Here is a 25,836-nt window from a genome sequence, read left to right as displayed (position 1 = left end):
GGCATGGTTGTTTGTGCCAGACGGGCTGATCTGAGTATTTCAGAAACAGCTGATCTACTGGGATTTTCACGCACAACCATCTCTAGGGTTTACAGTGAAAGGTCACAAAAAGAGAAAATATCCAGTGAGCGGCAGTTCTGTGGGTGCAAATGCCTTGTTGTTGTCAGAGGTCAGAGGAGAATGACCAGACTGGTTCAAGCTGATAGATCGGCAACGGTAACTCAAATTATTATTATTCAAATCTTTTTATTTGTTTTAGACATATAAGAATAACAATGAAACAGACAAAAGCAAATGACAACAGGTGTGGACATCGCACATTTAGTAAGAGGAAAAGGGGGAGGGAGGAAGGGCTGTATACTCAGGAGAACTCTGTCTCAAAGTACAAAAAATGGCTGCCAGGTGATATTGTATTGTTGAACGGAGTCGCTGACTGTATGTTTCAGACATACAAGATTCAGATGGAACATGACATCTTCTACCCACTGCTTATGAGAAGAAGGAGATTAGAAATAAGTCCACCATCCTCTTTCTGTCTCTCTAACTATTCCTTTCTAATCCTCGGGATATTTTTATTCCAGATGAACACAAATATATGTTTGCTTAATTCTTTGAAGAACTTCTTAGGAAAAAAGACTGGTACGGTTTGAAACAGATATAAGAACCTAGGAATGATTGTCATCTTGACTGAGTTTATTCTTCCTACAAGAGACAGAGGGAGTTTTGACCACTTCTCCATGTCTAATTTAGCCTTATTCAGTGCCTTAGTGAAATTTTTGTTAAACAAGCAATTGTAGTCATATGTTACACAGACGCCCAAATAATCAAAACTATTTTTACTGACTGTAAAGAGGAAACTATGGAAGGTCATTTGACGCGCTTTTTTCTTTATTGGGAATTTAACACTTTTTGATAGATTTAATCTATACCCAGATACCTGCCCAAATTTTTCAATTAGGTTTAGAGCAATAGGTATTGTGGTACTGGATTTAGACAGAAAAAGAAGGAGCTCATCAGCATAAAGGGACAATTTGTTTACATGCCCACCTCTCTGCACACCAGTTAAATTAGCTGAGTCCCTTATCATAATTGCCAAAGGTTCAATGGCGATATCAAACGAAAGGGGCCTCAGGGGACACCCTTGTCGAGTACGTGAAAGAGGAAAGAAGCTAGAAGTGACCTTATTTGTTCGTACTGACACATATGGTGCTGTGTACAAAATGGTGATCCAAGAACAGAAAACTGGGCCGAATCCAGAGGTCGAAATAGACTTTTTTGTTCTCCGTCATTTTGACCGACAGTATTAAAAAAAAAAATCGGTCATGTTCTATTTTTACCTGTCAAATTATAGTCATATTAACGTAGACTATTTAGCCCAATTTTTATGCGGTTTAGATAATATTCACCTAGTTGAAACGTGAATCCAGATCCCATCACACATAAAGCAGTTGAACGCATCTAACTTTTTCTCCATAGTGACAAATACCACTTACTGTGGCCCCAATAACTTATAATAACTGAAATTAAACAAGTGCATTTTATTTATGAGAACTTAACCTGCTGGGGTTTGAACGCACAGCGCCTCACAAATTCCTCCTGGTCCGCATCTGCGGAGAAATCTGAGCTAGTACATCAGTCAGGTGGATCTGTCTGATCAAACTGATCAATTGAACTCCACGAGCTTTTTACCCTGTATGCGGTCTGGGCGTGCACTTTTACGCACGCTCAGACCGCGTGCGTACATTTTTTTTGCGTGGTTTCGCTTCTCCTAAACGGACAGATGTTACGTCTGCCACGTCCGCATTAGCTGTGCAGCAACTGCGCATGTTACGGTCTAATTAACTTCTGCACCTTTATTTATTTTCTCAAGATAAACTGCCGGCTCCTCTGTTTAGACTATAAATGGATTAGCACAACATTGCATTCTCTTTAGTTTTCTCTGTTCTGTATGTACTGGAGACTGGAATTAAATGCGCCATTTCAACCAAAGATTTGGAAAGCGCGTCTGGTTACTCTAATTTATTTAAATGAGAAAAAAGAAAACTGTTTGGATGATGGATATTTGAATCTCCAGGGGTCCACCATTCCGAATGTTTCAAGAAACATATTAATACAATGGGCTGAGTTACTAAGCGTGACAACTTTTGGGCTGGAACGATCCAATGTTGGGTTCAAAGTGCAATTCAGGTCCCCAGCTAGTATTAAATTGTGTGACTCAAGATCCTGTAAGAGGTAAAAAAAAAGATTGTTAAAAAAATCCACATTATCCCAGTTAGGGGCATAAATATTAGCGAGAACAGTCCTACTAAAAAAATTGCCTTGTGTGATGACATACCTGCCATTTTTGGCCCTAACCCTTTTAGACACTTCATATTGTACATCTTTATGTATTAAGATAGCTGCTCCTCTGCTCTTACTGTTGAAATCAGAGTGAAAATATTGTATAAAGCCTCCTCTGGTAAGTGTACCCTGACATTTATTTAGCAAATTGGTTTCTTGTAAATAAACAATGCGACTTTGCAACTTATTAAGACGAGAGACTATTTTGTTGAGCTTAACAGGATGGTTTAATCCCCTGACATTCCAGCACACCAAAGTGGTATTGGTTAGTGCCTTATCATTTGCAGAATACATAAACAGAACTCGGCAAATGTGGAATCCAACATGTAGCCTATAAAGGGAATAGGGAAGAGAAAAAAAGGGGGGAGTGTGATGAACACAAAATTAACAAAGCACCAATAATAGAACAGAATGACAAAAAGAAAAGAAAAAAATGGCCTCAAAAGGAGACCGCTATCCTTCCATTTCTCACAGTGAATCTTCTCACTATCCATATCAAAGCTAAAGTTGGTTTCCAATTGCAGCTTCCAAATTGGGAAATAGCTAAAGGGTGATTCCACCTAATTTTTCACTCCCCTTCAGAATCTTTAATCTATTCTAATAAAAAAAAAAAACTAGATACCTAGACTCTTCAAACCTGGATTGGATTATTCTAATCTAATAGCAGAATATTTAAAACCAACTTGGTGATTTGTGATATCTCTATGTGATTTGTGAAACTTCAGCAAAGGGCGATTTCAGCCCGTTTTTTTGCATCTGGACCACACTAGAATTGCTCCAATTCAAAAACTACAACACCAAAACTTTTCAAACCTGAACTAGATTATCCTGCTCAAATACCATGTTTGTGATTTGTGAAACTGTTATGTGCTTTGGGCACATTATAATTACTTTTGTTTATTTTTTTCTTTCTAGATTGTTTTGTATTGACTTTAGTTAAATTACTTTTTGTTTAACATACTTTGGAGTTTGGATAATTCCTTTTTGTAATTAACTTCGTCTCGTTAATTTGTGGCGCTGTTGGACCGTCTATAAATAGGCTGGGTTTCGACATGTTTGGGATCGGCCCTACCGCCGATGAGGTAAAAATGAAAGAAATAGCTTCCAGTCGAGGGGGGCATGGCTGACTCTGGCAATGTCCAAAATGCCCACCCGTGTTGCAAGGCTTGTTTTTATCTATGAACAAAGTGCTATGATACCTGCTGCCAGTGAGACACAACACTGCTCCTTTTCCCCAGTGATAGGACTGATGCGGCATGGGACATCCTGCACTTTTGTTGAAATGGGAGGCAGAGCCGGAAAACGTCCAACTCCACACATCTGAACCGAGCCGAGAGCCAGGTGACGGACAAACGTGGAACCTCGCTCAATGAAGCTGTTTAAATATAACATGTTCACTTAAAGTATCACTTTGTAGCTTAAGATTCTGTCATTTATCAACAGGCCTATCCATAGAAACTTTAAAACACTATAATAGGGGTCCTCAAAATGAGGCCTTGAGGGCTGCTGTCCTGCAACTTTTAAATGTGTTCCTGGTTCAACACGCTTCAACCAAATGGCTGAATTACATCCTCAGTGCAGTCAAGTTCTTCAGAGTCTTGCTAATGACCTCATTATTTGGGTGTGTTGAAGTAGAGACTCATCTAAAACAATGTAGGACACTGGCCCTCAAAGACTGGATTTAAGGATTCCTGCAAAATAGATAGAACACAAATAGATTTTACCTCGACATGAGTTTGAACGTGGCATCCAGAGCTGTTGTGTAGGTTGACACCAAGATGGCGTCAAAGTAACAGGGGATGAGATATCGAGGAAAGTGCCTCAGGTAGTCAAAAATGGCACCCAACCACTGACCCACCTGAAGAAACAATGATGCAAAGGGTAATCTGCTACAGAGGCCCTTAGGTGCACATACTTTATTGATAACATTTAGTAAAGTTACATACTATTACATCTCAACAAATTTGAAAATTGCATAAAAGTGCAGTATCTATTGACAATCATCTCAGAAAGTGAAACGGTAATTTTATAAAAATACATTACACATAGAACCAAATATTTCAAGTTTTTAGTTTTTGTGATTTTAATAATTCAGCAGTGTTTGAGAAAAATTAGAGTATCACATTAGACCAATCAAAAGCAGATGTTTAAAACACAAACATCAGGAAAAGTTTGAACATTTCTTTGCACTCAATACTTGGTTGGGCCTCCCCTTACAAGAATTACTTCATCAATGCATCTATTATGCACTGTGGCATAGAGGCAATCACCCTTTATGCCACAGTGCATAATAGACTTAGAACTATAAGTAAAAACAACAACCAGAGGCTAAAAGGGGCTGCTGTTCCTCTGGGGTTAGCCGGACTCGGCCTAACTGCATGGTTTCGAGTAGGTTCTGGATGGGAGGACTGGATGAGTCTGGGCTGGGAGAACCCCTTCTAATGGAGAACTGAGACAACCGGGGATTTGCGGATCGGGATCTAGTTCTAAGTCTATTAGAACTATGATAGCTGCTTTCAGGTCATCTGCCTGGTTGAGTCTGGAGTCTCTAATTTACCTCTTGAAAACAATTTAATTCAGTTTATTTATATAGCGCCAATTCACAACAGATGTTGTTTCAAGGCATTTAAAAAAATAAAATAAAATTCAATCACAAATACATTCCAATCAATTCTAGTTATTAAACAGTAAGCCCAATTAATTTTTCAGAGCAGTTAAAGTTTCTTTCTACACTGACAAAAATGAACTTAGGGGGTTATTACATTAACAAAAGATTATCATGTACTTTTAACTAAATAATTTCATGTTTCACGCGAGATCATGAGAAATCACGGGATATCACACGAGACCATGTGAGACAATCGATTTTTTGTCTCAACTTGAATAAAATGTATTCAAGTTGAGATAACGTGATTCAATTTAGTCAGATTGATCTCCCGTCGAAAAAAATGAACTTCAAGGGTTATTACATTAACAAAAGAATATCATGTACTTTTAACACAATAATTTGATGTTTGAAACGAAAACGTGATAAAATCATGTTGGATAAAGAAGAAATTCAACAACTTGACGTTTATGAAATTTAATCATGTTGAGATAACATGATTCATTATAGTCAGACTGATCTTGTGCTGAAGACGACGAGTGAGATCAAGGGACATCACGCGAGTTCACGCGAGATCATGGGAAATCACGGAATATCACACGAGACCACGCGAGACAATCATTTTTTGTCTCAACTTGAATAAATGTATTCAAGTTGAGATAACGTGATTCAATTTAGTGAGATTGATCTCCCTCCGAAGAGGGTCTAGCCAGGGGATCAGGCGAGATTATGGAAGTTCATGCTACATAACTGTTTTGCGCCTGGGAAAACTTCAAAGCGGTTTTAGTTACACATTAAACTATAGATATTTGTTTTCTCTGCAGGGCACTATTGGCATTTAAGAACTGCAGTGTAACAAATGGCTGCAAAAACTACAGCATGAAAATACAGTAAGGTGGATGGGTTTTGAAAATACAGTTCTGTTGTACCTTTTCTAATTGTTGAGTGTTCTTTCTACCCTTTCACCCTGTCCTGTCTTAAAACATTTAATGTGATCTAACTTAAAAACGTCTTTGAATTAACATAATTAAATCATAGAAAGGATTTCCACACGATTAAATAGCTTTCTTTCAGCATGAAGCATGTTTGTTGAGCTAACTTAATTTTCATAAGTTGGATCAACTTAATTAAGTAGTGTGAAGGTACCACTGTAACATAAGTTGGCTTCTCGGGCGTGCTGTGGGGCAGGGGGTTAGCACGTCCCACGTTTGGAGGCCTTAGTCCTCGACGCGGACGTCGCTGGTTCGACTCCCGGCGACCTTTGCCGCATATCCTCTTGCCCTCTTTCCTGTCTGCCTACTGTCGCAAAAAAATACGAGCCACTAGCGCCGCAAAAACTCTTCGGAGAAAAAAAAGTTAAAAAAAAAAGTGGTTTCAACTAATGCAATTTTCTAAATTTGCTTAATTTAGAAAATTAAGCAAAATCAAGTAAAGTAAATTATTTGGTCCAAGATATTGCAAATTAGTTGGGCTGGCTCTTTTAAATTACATTGGGTCCAACTATAGTAAATGAACTGAATCAACCTTAATAAATCAAATTGAACCAACACATTTGCTTTAAATTGGAATAACCATAATAAATTAAGTTGAGCCAACTCATTTTATTTAAATTAGAATAACCATAATATATTAAGTTGAGCCAACACGTTTGATTTAGAATCACCCATAGAATAACCATAATAACATAAGTTGAGCCAACACAATTGCTTTACATCGGAATAACCTTAATATATTAAGTTGACCTAACACATTTGCCTTAAATAGGAGTAACAGAATCACATGGTGCTGAAATAAAGCAAAGTAATCCGGTGGAAATCCTTTCCATAATTTTTTTATGTTCATCCAAAGAGTTATTTTTTTCAGTGTAAGGAAAGTAACTTTCCTTAGGAGTGAGTTACTTTCAGCATTCACTCCTACTGCACGAACACAGTGACATGTGACAATCACTTGCATTGTGTCACTGACTTTACAACAATCTTGAGAGTAGAAAGGGTGTCTCCCTCATAGACTAAAACTGGGAACGGGTTCCACAGGAGAGCAGGCTGATAACTAAAGGGTCTTTCTTCCATTCTACTTTTAGAAATTCTAGGAACCATGAGCAGATCTGCAATCTGAGAGCGAAGTGCTCTGTTGGGAGCGTAAGGTGCGGTGAGATGCAAAGCTGGTGAGGCATTGACTTAATCATGATCAGATATACAAATGTAGACCACCTGCATGTTATTGTTTACATAAGGAATTTTCGAGCGTGTGGACAACGCTGGAGGGCAAAAAGACAATTCTTTTACATACCATCCACAGCCGCGCTGCTGCGGTAGAATAATTCCGTTAACTCAATCAAACTTGGAAATGTAGGTATTACTAATTTCGTGCTATGCTCTACAGCAAAGGGAAAAAACGTTGAAGTACAACTCAAAACCACGTCTTTCTCGGTCTCAGTATTGACCAGGCTACACATACACACAGTTGGTAACATAATCCTTCTGCTGCAGTTAGGTTTCTGTGAGACAGAACAAATCAGTATTATTTGATTTGACTGCAGACTCAGTATTAGGGCAGTACTGAGACTGCCCTCTGCTTTGGGCACACTTACAGAGGCAAGGCTCTGATTCCTCTCCCCCCGCAGCTTTTTTAAGAATTCCCAAGGGTTAAATACTTTGAATAATTATTTGAGAGAAACGTAATATTTGATAAATAGGATCAATAGGAATGTATGTGCGATTGAATTTTAATTATTTTTTGTAAAGTGCCTTGAGATAACATTTGTTGTTAATTGGTGCTATATAAATAGGATTGAACTGAAATACATCTGGAAGAGCTGCAGAGACAGTGATTTCCCTATGCACTGTTCAGATGAGGAAATCTGCTAACAAGACAGTTATTAGTTTTCAATTAGTCACACTCTGCAGATCAGACATCTAGGAAAGTGTGGAAAGAATAAACCCATTGCAAACATATAGTACAAATCGAACTTTTGTGTATAGAGAGGTCTACTGTAGTGCTTATAGCATGATGAACTCCTCATTCAAAGCTCACCTGTGCCAGAGGTCCATCTCTGTGCTTCAGCCTGTTGGAGACAAAGTCTATGAGCCAGTCTCCTTCTCTGAGGTTAGCACACAGGGGATGGCCAAGGTCATTAGTGGGACGGATATCCGCCAATACAGACATCAGACCTGCAAGGGACGTAACACTCATGGTACAACGTTTTTGGAACATTGTGTACACCTGTTGAACTTGACTCAGTAAGAAAAGAATGGTGTCTGTTTAACATGAACCTTGTAGTCCTGCATACTTCAGGCACTCCCAGCCTGGGATACTGTAACAGCCTCCACCGTCCTCTTGTTCTTCTGCTTCGCAGCGAAACAGCAAGATGTTCATGTCGGCTAGCGTCAGTTTAGACATTAACCTGTGAAACACAACTTTTGCATCAAATAGCCCATATCTGCAGCTTTAAATAATTATAATATAACACCATATCTGTCACAAGATGACAGGGAAGTCTCAGATCCTGTATTATTAATTATGAAAATATGCCAAAGTGATGAAAAGACAGGAAGAAATCTATATCGCAACTCTATCGAAGTCAAAGAGATTATTTTTCTCCATATTAAGACTTGCTGACACAAACCACTGTGATGTCATGAGAAGAAACTGTTATATGACAAGATGGTGCCAATGTGTGCAGCAAGCTGTAAGTCACAGTCCCACAGACTTGCTGTAGGCCACAAGAGTCAAACTCCAGTCCTCAAGGGCCAGTGTCCTGCAACTTTTAGATGTGCCTCTGCTGCACCACACCTGAATAGAATAATCATGTTATTAGCAAGGTTCTTGGGAACTTACCTACACAAGAAGGAGGTTATTAAGCTATTCCATTCCATTGTTTTGTACCTGCGGCATATCTAAAAACTGAAGGACAGTGGCCCTTGAGGACTGGAGTTTGACACCCCTGCTGTAGGCTATTCCATTGTATTTTTGCTTTGCTTCAGTGGTCAAGATTTTGTATCTCCATTAAGTTTATAAGTTTTCAGCCAATGAGCTGTTAAGCTAAACACCAGGTCACTCCATCATATACAATCAAGTAACACAAACTCTTTATTATTCCCTACAAAAATTGGATAAGTAAGGTTATGTTTTTTTTTTTAGATTCAGGAGTTACTGGACTACCAAGTACCTGATTGATCCATGTCTCTCACTTTAAATGAACACAGTTATATAGTATATATATAGTGGAAAGTCACAACATACTGTATGTGTGTGTTGTGTGCAGTAGTCTATTAATCACATAAGTTTATTTTGGTTTTACTTTGAAGGACTTCACTGTCACTCAAACATTGGACAGCTTTAAAAAAAGTCCTAAATACCAAGACAGGCAACAAGATTCTATTAAACAGTGTCACTGCTTTTAAATTGTTTTCTATTGTTTTACACTTGTGCATATGTATTAATTAGTTTTATTTTGTAACCAGGTTGCTGTGTATTGCAGACTTATGCCCAGGTCCCTCTTGAAAATGAGATCCAGATCTCAATGGGGTTTACCTGGTTAAATAAAGGAAATAAAAAAAGACAAACACTGCAGCTTGGAACCTAAACTTTAACCACTTCAGAAAATTCTAAAAATAATAATAAGTATTAGTAATTATCGCTGGAGATAGTTATGCAAAGAAGGAATTTACATAAAATCAAAAAAATTATGGACAACCATGACCATTCTCTTTACATATCGTCGTGGGAACCAGTGCTGAAGGAAGGATCAAAGCAGTAAAAACAAAGTTGGTGTGTTTGCCACAAAATTCTGCCCTGAGTTAACGCCTGCCTTACTGGCAGATTATCTGAAAGAAAAACTGCATCGAGTTGATGCAACTCATTCAAAATATCTGCTGAGTGCAATGAGGTGACAGACTTGTGTGACCCGCAGCTCTGGCCTGAAGGGATTTTCGTAAGGTGCTTTTATGAGAACCTCAGAGCAAGGTTCTCAGCAGGGTTGGAAGAAATTTCAGGCAACATTTAGCTCAGTTTTGTCTAAACAATAACCTGGTTTTATCTACTAAATAGAAGCTGCTAGCTGACAGCCATACAGATATTAGTGAAGCAAGGCATACCACATCATGGCTTGATCACTGTACAGGTAAAAGCCAGTAAATTAGAATATTTTGAAAAACTTGATTTATTACAGTAATTGCATTCAAAAGGTGTAACTTGTACATTATATTTATTCATTGCACACAGACTGATGCATTCAAATGTTTATTTCACTTAATTTTGATGATTTGAAGTGGCAACAAATGAAAATCCAAAATTCCGTGTGTCACAAAATTAGAATATTACTTAAGGCTAATACAAAAAAGGGATTTTTTAGAAATGTTGGCCAACTGAAAAGTATGAAAATGAAAAATATGAGCATGTACAATACTCAATACTTGGTTGGAGCTCCTTTTGCCTCAATTACTGCATTAATGCGGCGTGGCATGGAGTCGATGAGTTTCTGGCACTGCTCAGGTGTTATGAGAGCCCAGGTTGCTCTGATAGTGGCCTTCAACTCTTCTGCGTTTTTGGGTCTGGCATTCTGCATCTTCCTTTTCACAATACCCCACAGATTTTCTATGGGGCTAAGGTCAGGGGAGTTGGCTGGCCAATTTAGAACAGAAATACCATGGTCCGTAAACCAGGCACGGGTAGATTTTGCGCTGTGTGCAGGCGCCAAGTCCTGTTGGAACCTGAAATCTCCATCTCCATAGAGCAGGTCAGCAGCAGTGCTCTAAAACTTGCTGGTAGACGGCTGCGTTGACCCTGGATCTCAGGAAACAGAGTGGACCGACACCAGCAGATGACATGGCACCCCAAACCATCACTGATGGTGGAAACTTTACACTAGACTTCAGGCAACGTGGATCCTGTGCCTCTCCTGTCTTCCTCCAGACTCTGGGACCTCGATTTCCAAAGGAAATGCAAAATTTGCTTTCGTCAGAAAACATGACTTTGGACCACTCAGCAGCAGTCCAGCTCTTTTTTTCCTTAGCCCAGGTGAGACGCTTTTCGCGCTGTTTCTTGGTCAACAGTGGCTTGACACGAGGTATGCGGCAGTTGAAACCCATGTCTTTCAAGCGTCTCTTGGTGGTGGATCTTGAAGCACTGACTCCAGCAGCTGTCCACTCCTTGTGAATCTCCCCCACATTTTTGAATGGGTTTTTTTTCACAATCTTGACTAGGGCGCGGTGATCCCTATCGCTTGTACACTTTTTCTGACCACAGAGCTCTGAGAACAGCCAGCCTCTTCAGCAATAACCTTTTGTGTCTTTCCCTCCTTGTGCAATGTGTCGATGGTCGCCTTTTGGACAGCTGTCAAATCTGAAGTCTTCCCCATGTTTGTGTAGGCTTCAGAACTGGACTGAGAGACCATTTAAAGCCCTTTGCAGGTGTTTTGAGTTAATCAGCTGATTAGTTTGTGGCACCAGGTGTCTTCAAAATTTAACCCTTACACAATATTCTAATTTTGTGACACACGGAATTTTGGATTTTCATTTGTTGCCACTTCAAATCATCAAAATTAAATGAAATAAACATTTGAATGCATCAGTCTGTGTGCAATGAATAAATATGATGTACAAGTTACACCTTTTGAATGCAATTACTGAAATAAATCAAGTTTTTCAAAATATTCTAATTTACTGGCTTTTACCTGTATATGTACTGCTGACGCACATGAATGCATAACTAAGGTGGAGATTTTGTATTCCTTGGCAACAACTGATCACATTCCTGTTTATCTGGAATTAAACTGTGAAAGTGCCAGAGTTCCTCAGTTATGAGAATAGCATACATAGTAGGAAGCTGATTTGGAGTACAGTGTCTGACAAGGATATTTGTACTTGCTGCTATATAAAAGTCCGAGCAATATTACTATTATTATACATAGGGAAACTTTGTTGTGTGGCAATACTAACTGTGAACATATGGAGTATAAAAGTGTGTTATGTTTCAGATTATTGATTGCATTAATAATGACAGCAGGTGCCTTCCCCACAAAAGGTAAACAAATTATGCGTCAGTACCAGGCTGGACAGAGTAGGCCTCTGCATTTCATGCTGAGTCTGGAGCAGCCTATAACGATTGGGTTGCTACAGGGAAGCCAAGATCTGTAATGATTTTAGAGCTTAAGAATATTGCAAATGCTAAATTTAAGAAAGCTGTCTGCTTCCTAAAAAGGAATGATCAGAGGATCATTTGCAAATAAACTTCAGTATAATAATGTGTCTGAGGTTTGGGAGGAGATAAAGTTCATTTTTGGCAGCAAGCTTCTGCTGCCACCAAATATTTAAGAGGTTACTGGAAATAAGAAAATTGTGCAAATATGAAGGAAGCATTACTGTAGAATTTTTAATTGTGTAAATAGTCAGAGGTTCAGTGTTGGAAATATCGACTACATACAATCTTACTGACAACGGTATGATGAAGTATGACCAGATGAAGTATGTGTTGCTATTGAGAAAATATAAAGCATGCGGTCTTGACCAATTATCTGCAGAGCACCTAATCAAAGAGTTCATGTGTTACTTTCACTGTGCTTTACAGGTTTCCTAAGACATGGCATTTTACCCGCCTCCATGTTATCAGTATGTACTTTTAGTGCCAGTAGCAAAAGAAAAAAACTGGGAAATATCAAGTATTGACAATTACAGACAATCACCTTCAAGAATTCATAACAACAACTGATAATCAGTTTGGTTTTAAACGTAAGCTTAGTACTGATTTATGCACTTACTCATTGAAGGAAACTGAAAGTAAATTTAAGAGACAGAAGACTTCTGTTTTTATGTGGGTTTTTTTTAGATGCATCTAAGGCTTTTGACAGAATTAACAACCATAAGTTATTTATTAAGCTGCAAAGTAGAGGAGTCCCTGCGTATTTAATCAGGATATTACATTATTGTTATTCATCAGTCTATGCAAGTTAAGTGGAGCTCGGAGGTTTCTGAACCCTTTTCTATAGCTATTGGAGTCCTGTTCTTTTTAACTTGTATCTTGATGCTTTGTCTGTTGAACTAAGTGATTATAAGACTGGCTGTATGGTGGGTAATCATATTGCAAATAATTTAATGTACATAGACATTAAATGAGTTAATGTCTGCGTACTGCTGCATGCAGTGCTGGGTATATGATAGATATGGTCTCTAGTTTGATATAATGTTTAATTGTAAAAAGATTGTTATGATTGTTACAACTAAGGAGGATCAGAAGATGAATTTTCCTTCCTTTTATTTAGCAAATTAAGTGTTGAGTTTGGTTAATAATCTTGGTCATATTCTGAGGAGTGATCTCTGTGATGATGATATGAAGTGACAATCTTGTAAGTTGTACATGCAAGCCAATACGCTGGCACGAAAATTTTGCATGTGTATAGATGAGGTTAAAGTGTCTCCTTTTTGAACTTATTGCACCTCGTTTTATACGGCACCTGTGGTGTAACTACAGTAAGGCTATGATGAAGAAACTGCAAGTAGCCTATCAGGACCCTTTTAGAATTCTCCTCAGAATTCTACGTTGGACATCTGCAAGTCAAATGTTTGTCATGAATAACGTACCAACTTCTCATGCCTTGTTGAGGAATTTCAAGTATAACTTTAAGTGCCGCTTGGATTTATCAATTAACTCAACTCTGCAGTTGTCAGACCTCCGACAACTGCAACACATAGTGATTCTAGTTTTCTGCAGTTGATCTCAACTGCAAAATCCTTGTCTTTTTAAAATATGTATTTTTAAAAAACTAGCCCTCCCACTGTTAGAGGCTGGAGTTTTTGTAGAGAGCTGTTTTGTCCACCAGGGGGAGCCACAAGGAGGCTTCTGGAGGAGGATGGTCACCGCGCACCTGTGCGTTATCAGCCTCATCAAGACCAGCATAAGAGGAGCGGGTGGCCAGTTCGCCGGCGCCGGAGTGTTATACCTGTTTTGGTACCCTGAGCCCCTCTGAGCGTAGTTCTCTGAGAATTAATTCGTGTACTCTGCTAATCTGAGCCTTTTTCCTCTGACCTTCTCTCAGGATTCCTCCCGTGGAACCGTCCCTCGGTCGACTACGGTCCGTCTCCCTGCCCGCCCTCCGACGTGCCTCCCTTCGGCTACTCCCCGCCATCGGAACCCCTCTCTTGTGAAAGAACCCGGACTCCAGCCTCTCTACGACTTACCTCCCTGACGAATCCTCTTCATCTCTCCCAGTAAGCCCGCTCCATTCCTCCTTCCCCATAATTACTACTACCCACTTACCTGTCATCTCTCCAGTCTTCAGATCACTGACGCCCCGAATCCAGTGGGGGCTCGAACTTACTCACATTTCTCACTGTTGATCTGTTCATCAATAAATTTTATTTATCTGATTCCTTCATCTCCTGTTTGTGTTCTGCATGTGGGTTAAGCGAATAGCGTCCAACATGACACCCACTCTCTTACTATATTTATATATATTAAATATTTTTACTTGATTCATTTTATTTTTATTCTTTTATATATAATATGGAATACTTTTTTCTCTGAAATAAAGATATACTATTTAATTCAGTTTATTTAGATACCATAATGAATATGAGAGAAAGGAAATCCTCACTGCGTAAGGGGTTTCTGCAGCACTTCTGGTGGGTTCTCATCAGGTACACTGCCCCTCCTGTACTTTGGACTGAACTGGGACAGATAAAACCTCAACACGCCCACCAGCTTCTGTGCTTTGGGATCCAAACTGACTCTGTACAGAGTATAAAAAGTCAATTTTTAGTAATTACCAATAAAGGTTGAATTAACAAGCAGTAATAATGCACAGGAAATTGAAGGAGTTCAGAAACTGTGGGAGATGTACCTGAAGGCAATGATGCTACCAGGTGTCAATTTCAGGAACTGAATTTCTTGAACAAACTCTGAGCGGCCTTTAGATGTCACTCCAGCATGTTTCACCACTGCACTCTCCTCCATCTGTACACATAGCAGAATTATTTTACTATGAAACATGTCTGTTTCACAGGCCTATTATAATAATTATGGTTGCTTGCTACATGCAATAAAGATATGTCTACAGCAGGGGTTTTCAAAGTATGAAAGGGTGAGCCCCCCTCCAAGGAGCACAAGGCCTGCTGCGCCCCCCCTCCCCAATAATCAACCCACACACAAACAAATGCCACTACAAAACACCTTCTAATTGCTTTTATTTTAGAACCATCTCATCTTTTAAAATGACACTTTATCTGAATGAAATTTAACACATGAACATTTTAAAACATTTCCTCCCATTTTAATTATTTTATCAGGGCCTTTGTATGGCAAATACGCCCTTTTTTCATTTTTCTAATGATAAGAACAACCCCAAACTCATTTTTCAACCGTTTTCTCAAACAAACGTTACATCTGAGATTCTGAGTTTAATGTTTGAGATACCAACAGTGTTTTCACATCTTAACAAAAACATTTTGATCAAATCTTTGGAACACATCTGTAAATGTTGCACATTTCCTTGAAATTAAAAAATAAATCAAAAACCTAAACAGTTGCAAAATCGTGGAGCTCTTTTTGTGGCTCATCTAAACAATTTATCTCGAGCTAAAAGAGCGTGCTGTATGAAAGAGCGGACGCATACAAAGGAAAAAACAATTACGCACGCTATGCGCAAGACAGCAAACAGATAGCTTCTTTTCCGGTTTATTTTTTCCCTCGCACCGCGCCTCCCCTAAAGTGCTCTGGCGCCCCCTAGGGGAGGTGTGCCTCACACTTTGAAAACCGCCGGTCTACAGCAATAAAGATAATCAATATATTTTTTAAACAACTGAATACTACAGATAAGAAAATAAAACATGTTGAAGATTGTTTTTCTTCCACATTTCTTCAGCCAAGGCACCAGGCTAGAGGTAGAAAAGGAAAACATCTAGGAAATCATCAGCAGGGGGCGACGATGGCTTTAGTCCTCCATGCGACTGTCACAGGCCCTACTCCGGGTCCGTTGACCTTTGTTGCATGCCCTCCCCCTCTCTTAATGCACTTTCCTATCTGACTAGTCTTAAATAAAGGCCACTACAGCTGGGAAAAAAACTTAAAAACAATAACAAAAAAAGAAAACATCTTCAGTGTACACAACAGTTTTTACCGGTATATGCTCTTTTATTTCCACTGTGTATTCTGGCATGCCATTTATGTATTTCTCATCCTTCTTGTAACTCCTAGCCTCTCTCTCCACTGTCCTTGCCTCCAGTACAATTTCTTCAATCTTGCCTGAGGAGGGAAGAATAAATAAAACATGTTTCACAAACAAACATTTGTACATAAATTGAACTGGCACAAAAACACGTGCACATACATATTTGATATCTAACAAACATGATAGAGTCCTACCAGGTATGAACATAGGTGGGACATTGTTGCTGTACTGATGAGTTTTGGGGTTCTTGAAGGCTGTCCTGCTCACTGTTACCACAGACTGGTGTGTGCTGGGGCAGTGACGAGTAACTGCAACAATATCTACATCGACCTGGTCCACATACACCTGAAAAATTGAGAAAGTTAGACATGATGCTGGGAACAGGCAGCATGGTGTCACTACAAGCTCAGACCTGTGAAAAGCCCTGGGCAGCCAGCTCCTGGTGCAGCTTGTTGAGAGCCAGCTTCCCAGTGATGATGCCACTCTTAAAGCCAACTTCACCAGTAGAGGTGGGAGCTGAAGAGGGATTCCACTTGGGATAAAAACGCTCCTCCTTCACCACAGATATCTGTTCTCACACAGACACAGATATGAAAGCAAATTCTGTTATGAATTCATGTATTTATATCTTAGGTTTAAAGCTGCAGTAGGATGTTTCACACCTTAAAACTCCCTCCCCCCTTTCGGTTCCAGCCATGAACGTGAAAAACTGACAATTCTCCTGTAACTGTAGGTTGTTTCCCCATTAGCACAGCTGCAGCACACTAACAATACTGAGATTAAACATGCTACATGGAATGTGTAAGCGCTGCATACACAATGAATGACACTGCTAAGACATTTTTCTTGGCTCTGATTGGTTGTTTTGACTGGGAGCGGTGCATTTCTGAAGATGGCAGTAGGAACAGTAGGAGCAGCCATTAGAGCTTGATTGAACTTATCTGTCTCATACTGTACTGTTAAGAGATAATGACAGCTTAAAAAAACACTTTTATTCTGTATGAACTGGTTCTGCTTATGGATGCCCTCTTCTGGGGGCAGCCAAACTACAACACAAAAAGGATGTTGTTAGTTATTTGAATGGAACCAATTTTAATCTAAATCTAAACCATTAAATTGACAATTAACAATAAGCTGATTAATTGTTTGCATCCCTAATTGAGACATCCTCACATTCAGCTTTCCAACTACTGACTATAGGCTAAAATAAAAATAATAAGTAAAGAGTAGGTAGTAAAAAGTGCATCTGAGCATGTGATCTAAAATAACCTGATGTGGGACCAGCTCATCATATCCTCTGGTGGAGCCAGTAGCACAGCAGGCCATGGAGACGATGGCAGAACTGGGCAACGAGTCGAGAGCTGACCGCAGCTGGAAACACAATCAGACCAACAAAATAAAGCTGACATGACATCTGCTTTATGGTCAAAAACTGTCAAATTAAAGCACAGGGGAATTTAAGCCAAGATTCGTGAGGCCCCATAGTAAGTAGAGACTTATATGAAGCAGACAAGAGCACAGACCCACCTCAATGGGACACTCGTTGTCATGGGTCACATCCAAGAACATGGCGTGAGCAATAGAAGGCATGAGAGGACGCAGGCTGGGCTGAACAAAGGCTCCGACCGGCTCTCCACCATAACGGTAGACCAGCCGGCCCTCTTCATGGCTGTCTCTGGCGGACATGGCCTCTGGCAGCAGGACCAGAGAGGATCAGAAGGGTTAGCTAAAACAGGATGCGCTATCAGAACTCATGCACAAATATTACATCTTTATAGCTACATAGACAACTTTATGATTAGCAAATATATTTCAAAGTAAAAAGTCATTATAAACACTAAAACACACATTTTCCTTCCGCAAACCAGTTTGATTTATTTTTATTATTAGGACTTATTTAGTCTGATGGGGTGCATAAATATCTGCTAAACTGAAGTAATGAAGTACACATCAAAGGTTTGCCTATACATTAAGCTGCATATATTGAGCATGCATAGTAATGTACCTCGTATGAGGGATGTAATCCCTAGTCTGGTAACAAAGATGTTATCCAGCTCCTCGCTGCCAGTGAACAGTTCAGCCACCACGTACAGGTTAGGACACTGGCTTCTGGCTACATCCAACATGAACTAGAAACAGCAAGGCAAAGCAAAGCAGCAGGACGAATGCAGAGCCAGAGTGCAGGAAGTACAAGTAGGAAGAAATGGGAAAGAGAGAGCGAGGATGTTGTGCAGGTATTGTGGGGGACAAACAGCCAATTTGATATAACAGATGCCATAAGAGGTAATACATGCAGCAGAATAGTTAATGAAACAAAACAATGGAAAACACCAAGGGCATGGAGAGGTCACATGCAAAAGGATGCAGTGATGAGAAAAAGACAAACAAAAGGACAAGTTAATTTATATATGCATGTACCTCTTATGAGGCTGTTGATTCCCAGTCGGTTAACAAACAGATTGTCTATGAGTTCACTGCCTGTAAAGAGCTCAGCTATTACATACAGGTTGGGTCTGACCTCTCTGGCGGCATCTAACATGAACTAAATGAGACAACATGACAGCATCACAGAGACAGAGAGAACAGGCTGCTGTTATCGCAGAATCATCTGGATGAAAATCAAGTTGGGTTAAATACGTCAGAAAATCCTCACAACACGATTGTCTCCAAACTAAACAAGATTTTCTTCTATTTTTCACTCTTGGCTGTATTAATTTGTCTAAAAAAAATCTTAAAACTGAAATGCCTAGAAAAAGTCATCTTATAACAAACAGATTTATCAAGTTATAAATAAACTCATCTATTTTACTGGGTTTGGGGTTACTTAGGCTTTAGTTAGACTCAATATAGAGTTTCTGTGGACATCTTTTGTCATCATAATCCTTCCATTTGTCATCATAATCCTTCCATTTGTCATCATAATCCTTCCATTTGTCATCATAATCCTTCCATGGAATCATGATTAAAGATAGATCAGACCATTCCAGCACATATGATTTGATCCAAGTCCTTCTGCTCCAGGCCTGGTTGTACATTTTAGAGCAGTTGTCCCAGTAGAAAGTAAACCCCCACCACAGTCTTCTGCCTACTGGAACCTCTAATAGCTTTTCTTTTTCAGCTCTTCATTTAGCTACACGTATCTTCCCATCAACTCTGATCAGCTTCCCTGGCTCTTGCTAAAAAATGATTCTCACAACACGATGCTACCACCACCATGTTTCAGTGTGAAGCATGTCTCTTCATCAACATTGAGTTGAATGTAAACATCACAGAAAATGGAGAAAAATAAGGTAAAGTACAAATCCAGCTATCTGCAGCATTCAACCAGTCCAAAACGTTTCACAACATATGAGATGGTTTCCTACTGTGATGGAAAAATTACAATAACGTCACATCTGCTAGTCATGTTATATGAATGATTGTGAACTCTCACCAAAAGAACTATTTGGGTTACATGTAGAAGGTTGGAAGTTGTTTTCTACAGCTGCATCAGAACCAGACTGTCTCGCCCCTTGTTGTTAATTATTTATCCTTGGTATAAAACTCATGTGTCGTCTCTGCCTGACAGAGCTTTTCATCCAGACCTGCTTCATTACTGATTGTCCTACAAGCTCTCTGTATTGTGCACAAACCTGATTGAGTGATTTCACCTGAACAGTGCTTGGAAATAGTATTTTTTCCACAACACTACCTTCTTTGAAGTTTGCAAGTAATTCTCCTACAACACATTTTTAAATTTTGTAACAACTCCAAAGTAATAGAAACCTTTCATATTCTCAAATGACTCCACAGGATTATTTAAAAAGTTAATGAAAAACGACAACATTGACCACTTTAAAGTGGTTTTATTGCTGTATAATTCATCCATCATATCACATCCCCATTATTCTAATTTGTCTTCCTCAACCATGTAAAAACCCACTAAAAGACTTTAAAGTTTTCAGTTGCAGTGTGATAAAATTCCAATAAAGTTCAAATTTGTGAATGATTTGGAAGGTATTATAAATCTACAATCAGACTGAAAAAGTGTAAAATGAAATCAGGTTATATAATAGAATAATAAAGAAGGCACAATCCATTTTTGTTCTATTTATTCACCCAGCTAAGGCTAAATTAGAATTTCTACCGACATAAATGACCCATTTCTTTCAAGTTCTAAACAATAGCTTGATTTAATAACAGTGTCATCATCAAAAATTCAGAAGTTAAATACTCACTAAGAAAACAAAATTATCACAATTAGGAATGATCACATGATTGGAAGTCACATGGTTTCAGACTCGATAGGAATCAGGTGTTCCGTCTTGATAAGGGATCAAATATATACATACAGGCCCATGCCCCTTTTTCCTTGATGCCCCAAGTGCCCTTTTTTGAGTTTTTTTTCTTTTAATATTTTTATCTGTGCATTACGAGGCCTGCTTGTGCCCTCATCTGGCTGTCCTCAGTCTAATAATGACTGGATAGATTCTCAGTGCCTCTGCCTCAATGTTGTTAAGACACCAAGCCCACGGTAAGGAGGAGGGGGCAGAACTGCGCCCTTTATCAATCAGCTTATGGGCAAGATTTTTTAATATCATTTTTTCAACATACCCTTGTTTGTGAATAAATACGTAGGTTTGATGTTGACATTAGAAAAACCATCTCTACTTATTTTTGTAATTGTCCTCACAATAGCAGCAAAACCCCTCCTTGCTCCTAAACACAGTATTGGTTTGGCCGCAGAGAAAACTTCTGACTTTAACTTTATCATGCTGCCCCAGTGCCAGACTAAATGCCCTGTTCTATACAGGGTTCCTGAGTTGGTTCCACCATTTTGCATCAGAATCAGATATCCTGATTTTAAAAAAACAGTCCCGTGACTGTCACCACAACGTACCTGTACATCTGGTAGCACCGATATCACCTGCTCACTGTTCGCTCTCTGCTTCACCTTAACCTAACGTTGCCACCAGACAGGTACGTACAGCTGCTGACAGGATATGATGGAGGTGAGCATCCAGCAGAAACATGCGCAGCAGAGTGGCTCTAGGTCGTTATACAGGGCCAGTCTATGGTAAGATGGGGCCTTAGGCAGAATCTGATTTAGGGCACTCTTCCTACTAAGAACATCATCATCACTAATAGTGTTTAAATTAGATGCTCCGATCAGGTTTTTTGCTGCCTATTCCGATACCGATCAGCCATGAGGCCAATCTCTGCCGATCGCTTGGAATGGCTGTTAATTTTTCGCTTTAGGTATAAATGATACTATGTTATGTGGCAAAATGGAAAAATTATCTGGCAATAAATTCACCCAATATAGGTAGACATACATATTTTAATACATATCTAAAATCTTTTTTTTTAAGTTACATGCTGCAGCTTTAAGCATACGTTCAGTGTGAGAGTTCACTGTATAGTGGAGGTTGAACGGCGCTATGTCTGTGAAATATTACTACCAGTAGCGCGTAGTGGCAGTCCAAGAACGAGAGCAGATCCCAGTGTCTAACGTCGCCAGATCGAAGACTTTTTTTTTCTGCAGTGAGCCTCGATATAGCCAAACTCCGTCAAGTGTTTGTTTTTTAAATGCCATATTAGATTCGTTGTGTTGATGCATTTTGACATGCTTCACCCCCGTGGTAATTTTCCAGGCGCAACACGCAAACTTCCCCATTTACGCTGACCGTTAAAGTTTCACAGGACAGGATTTGTTGCCGCGCGCTTGCACGGTGTGAAGGAAAGAGGAGATCAGCTGCACAGACCGTCTGCAAAGTGAGATAAATATGATTGGTTTTGGTGATCGGCAACAAGAGATCACTGATCATACACTGATGATCAGTTGATCGATCGGCACACCTCTAGTATAAAGGCATAAGCAAACTAAGCAGCTGCTTGGGGCACCAGGGCCACCAAGGAGCCCCCTCAGTGGAGCTGATTTTTTTTTTTAGTAACGATTTCTATGTCATTAAAGTAACAAAAACACACAATTTCATCATCAAGTGATTTATTTTTACAATAACATATATTTGATAATCTATGTAGAAATCCTTATTTTATGGACAAAGGGAAAACAAATAAATTGCTCTTGGGGGCCCCATGGTGGCCCACACGTTTCACCGGTAACATGCGCTGCCGTGCAAAGTACAGAACGCATCCAAAGGTCCAAAGTTCCGGTCGAAGATAAGTTAGCGAAACAATGTCTCAAAAAAAGACTTATCCTTCAGGGAGGGAGAAAAGAGGAAGAATAGAAAAAAAAAGCCAAGATAAAGGTTTGCTTTAATATTGTTAACGGGGCCCGCGGATGGATTGTAAAGGTGCAGGATAATAACCACTCCAGGAGGGAATAATGTTAATCCTTCTTTAATGATGATAACCAAACGGGAGTACAGCTGGGTGGTTTAGGTGCTCTAACGCCGATGCAGACGAACTTTATACGTCCACACCAGAGTCAGCGAACCTCCAACAGCAAAACAGTCCCACCACCAAAACATTCCCCTGGAACACACACCCACTGCATGCAGAGTTCCGTTAACGAGATAAATGCACAGTAACGCACCTAAACTCAGATCGACCTAGCAAGCATGGAAAATAGTGCTGGCATAAGCAGAAACATACAAGTACTACACTATGTCTTAGTAATGTTTATAAAAAAGATTTGTGAAGCTGCTAATAGAAAATTAACTTTATAGCGACCTTGAACGGTTCAGTTCAACAACCAAACATTTATGCTAGCGTCTTTGTGTGAAGCTCAGTTTTAACTTGAAATGAGTTGATTCTCCTGCTTGGCTCTGTATATTTCTGAGGTTTTTTTTGGCTTCCAAAGCGGCGTGTTTGATAACATTTGATAACAATAATTAAAACTTCTCAATGTTTGATGTTGTCTAGCAAAATGTTTTCCATCAAGCTACATGGCTGCTGCATTAATATATCAAAGCTGCTCTAAGCTGTAGTTTGTGTTATGTTGTTTGCTGCTGATCATTTATGTGGCTAAAACAAACAATATGTTTACATCAACTTCTAAGTTATGTGAAACTTCTGTTAAAATCATTTCAAGGCTCAGAATCAACTCGGTACCGGTACCGGTCCACATTCTCAGGGGAGGAAAAACTCACCTGGTGTAAATTAAATTTTTAGTTACGCTTAAGAGAAATTAATTTAATCATAGAATGTCATGAATATGTGTGTAGGGCTGCGCCGATTGCAGTTTTCTGTCCGGTTACCAATCTTTAAAGAGCCTGACCTGCCGATTTTGATTTAGGCCGATAATTTTTTTGTCTGAAATGTTGCTAAATGTAGCAAGAAAGTTACTGAGTTGGCAACAGTGGGGTGAATGTTGTTAGCTGTAAATGTGCAGACCTGACCTGGTGGGCTGGACTGTCAGTCAAACCTCTCACTGCAGAGCAGAAGGGGACAGAGGCTGATTTTTAAACCTTTGCTGACGAAAATAAGGTCAGTGGATGGGCTTCACATTAAGTATCAGCCGATCACGATCCCCCAAAATTAACCCAGAAACCCAAACAGCACCATCAGAGATGCAATAAGTTTATAGCAGGTGTACGAATGATCTAATTGTTGATTCCAGCCATCCACATTGTTAGCAGAAATAGAGGGCCCCAAAACCAAATTTTGCTTAGGGCCCCATGGAGGTTTGGGCTGACCCTGCTTGATATCGCTCAGTCTTACAATTCCAGGGCCCGGTTCCATTACTCGCACTTCCACATTTGTTCCGCCCTTGTGTCCCTCAAATGCATGTTCATGTCGAAGGGTTTGGGTGCGCCCCTTTTGGGTCCTATTTCCGCTCTTACGATAAGGCCGCATTTATGTGGACTTTGGCAAAGTGTATTACCCACAATTCCTTGCTGCATATGATGTTTTCAGTTAAAAGCCAGAATTATGGCAATGTTTTATTTTTTTCTTCTTTATAGAAAATTCAAAGAAAATATTATGACAAGGCACACTTTAGTAATAAAAAAGCTTGATATGATAAACTGAACCGAAAAAAGAATAAAAAAGAATAGTCACAAACTAATTGTGAGGAAAGTAAAACAAAATGTTACAATGCAAGAGGAATTTTCAATATTAAAATAAACTACAGTATTAACATATAGGTATAAAAATTGGGCTTTTGTGATGTTGCAACATTTAAGGACTCTCAAATAAAATTATTTCACTTTAAAAATGGAGGTGATTTTTAGAAAGCAGTATTTGTGAGTAAAATTGTTAATATAATTTAACTCTTCATCCCCTGTTAGAACACCAAATTTTATTATATTACAACATAAAGATGGAATAGATTTCTTGTACAATATTCACTTTTGAAAATCTTTCTAAAGACATTAATGACGTTGCAGCTGAAAAAAGGTGTATTGTCTCAAAATCTCAGTCACAAAACCCATGGGAATTGATAGTTACTTCTTTTGCAGAAAGTCATTAGAGAGAAAATTTCCTACATAATTATGAAATACAGTAAATACATTTTTTTTGTGGGGGGACTAGAAAGCTATTTGGTTATTATTTTCTTTAGAGATATCTTGAGACAAAACATTTTTAAACAAATGTTTTCTTCTCAAGGCAGAGAGGACACAAACTGATGTCAGAGTGTTCCTTGTAACAATTTCTTCTGCAGAATTTCTTGTGACAATTTTGGTCTATGAAGTAACATTCATAGTTTCATTGTACTTCCACTAATTAAATCCTAAATTTAATTAGTCCCATCAGGTCTTATTTCCTATTTTTTCTATATATGCCATATGTTTGTCCTTAACTTGATCTTTCTTATAGCACATTAGCTCCACCTTACCAAACTAACTTTTAGCCACATAAAAGAGATGGTTTCCTGAGTAACAGCTCAATATGTAATTGTGTCTATAGTTAGTCAAATTGCAAACTGTTAAATTAAATATTAGTACATTTTAATGTGTATTTTTTGTCACCTTGGAAATATGGCACTGTTCACAGTTTTTTTTTCTGTCGCAAAAAAAAAGGAAAAAGCAAATCTGTTTTCAAACGTAAAGTATTGAAATAATTTTTGTTTCACTCTATTCAACAAGTCATAAAAAAGCACATTTGAACAGTCAAATATCTCCAGCAATGACTTTGGACAGCAAAAATATCTATACTGTACATTTAAAATATTTTTTTTGCTGTTGTTGTACTTTTCAGCAGCAAAATGCCTGAACAGTGACCAGTCCTGCCATTTTGGATGTTGAAGTTACGACACAGGGGCGTACTGTCTCATTGGTATTGGGACCAGGCCTAGATCTCTCAGAGGTTCTAACATAAATTATGTAAAGTTAAACTTTGTGAGGTTTTTTAAAAATCTTTAAAGCAGTTTGCAGCCAACTTGCTTTGACGGTTAAACAGTGAGATATTATTAGAGTTTATTCAGTAAAATCACAGCAAATTTGCTTATTTCATAATACTTCATAACCAGTGACCTTCTTTGCTATGGTCTGGTTAAAAACTACAGTCTCAGATCAATACAGCTTGCAGTGGGAGGACTGTTGCTAACTTAATGACATTGCTATATTTGTATTTAGTGACAAATATAGAAACTTTATCTGGTTTATTGAAGATTTTGGTGACAAAATCAGAAGGCACCAATAATCCTACAGCTACAGCGAGCGATGAGAGCTGCCGATTGTCCCTCCCACCTCGGAAGCACTTGATCTGACTGACAGCAGGCTGGTTGTGAGGCATACTGCTGTAGAGCAGAGAGGAGACCCACTTCATTGTGTTTGCACATTGC

At 39.0% G+C, this 25,836-nt stretch overlaps 1 protein-coding gene across 3 annotated transcripts in view; it reads right to left on the bottom strand.

Annotated features, from left to right (window-relative positions):
- The window catches only part of agla (amylo-alpha-1, 6-glucosidase, 4-alpha-glucanotransferase a), a 121,362-nt gene that overhangs the window by 13,765 nt on the left and 81,761 nt on the right, over nucleotides 1-25,836 (bottom strand). For all 3 annotated transcript variants that reach the window (XM_032565093.1, XM_032565092.1, XM_032565094.1), the window contains 12 exons: nucleotides 18,112-18,235; nucleotides 17,634-17,797; nucleotides 17,376-17,477; nucleotides 16,519-16,674; nucleotides 16,301-16,451; nucleotides 16,056-16,180; nucleotides 14,781-14,893; nucleotides 14,535-14,669; nucleotides 8,218-8,348; nucleotides 7,979-8,115; nucleotides 4,065-4,198; nucleotides 3,540-3,715 (listed from right to left, as the gene is read on the bottom strand). In XM_032565093.1, the coding sequence (XP_032420984.1) occupies nucleotides 3,540-3,715; nucleotides 4,065-4,198; nucleotides 7,979-8,115; nucleotides 8,218-8,348; nucleotides 14,535-14,669; nucleotides 14,781-14,893; nucleotides 16,056-16,180; nucleotides 16,301-16,451; nucleotides 16,519-16,674; nucleotides 17,376-17,477; nucleotides 17,634-17,797; nucleotides 18,112-18,235 (1,648 nt within the window). The remainder of the gene's footprint in view (nucleotides 1-3,539; nucleotides 3,716-4,064; nucleotides 4,199-7,978; nucleotides 8,116-8,217; nucleotides 8,349-14,534; nucleotides 14,670-14,780; nucleotides 14,894-16,055; nucleotides 16,181-16,300; nucleotides 16,452-16,518; nucleotides 16,675-17,375; nucleotides 17,478-17,633; nucleotides 17,798-18,111; nucleotides 18,236-25,836) is intronic.

Source organism: Xiphophorus hellerii, chromosome 6 (genome assembly GCF_003331165.1).
Source record: "Xiphophorus hellerii strain 12219 chromosome 6, Xiphophorus_hellerii-4.1, whole genome shotgun sequence".
NCBI classification, from domain to species: domain Eukaryota; kingdom Metazoa; phylum Chordata; class Actinopteri; order Cyprinodontiformes; family Poeciliidae; genus Xiphophorus; species Xiphophorus hellerii.
This window is presented reverse-complemented; position numbering and strand designations above follow the sequence as displayed.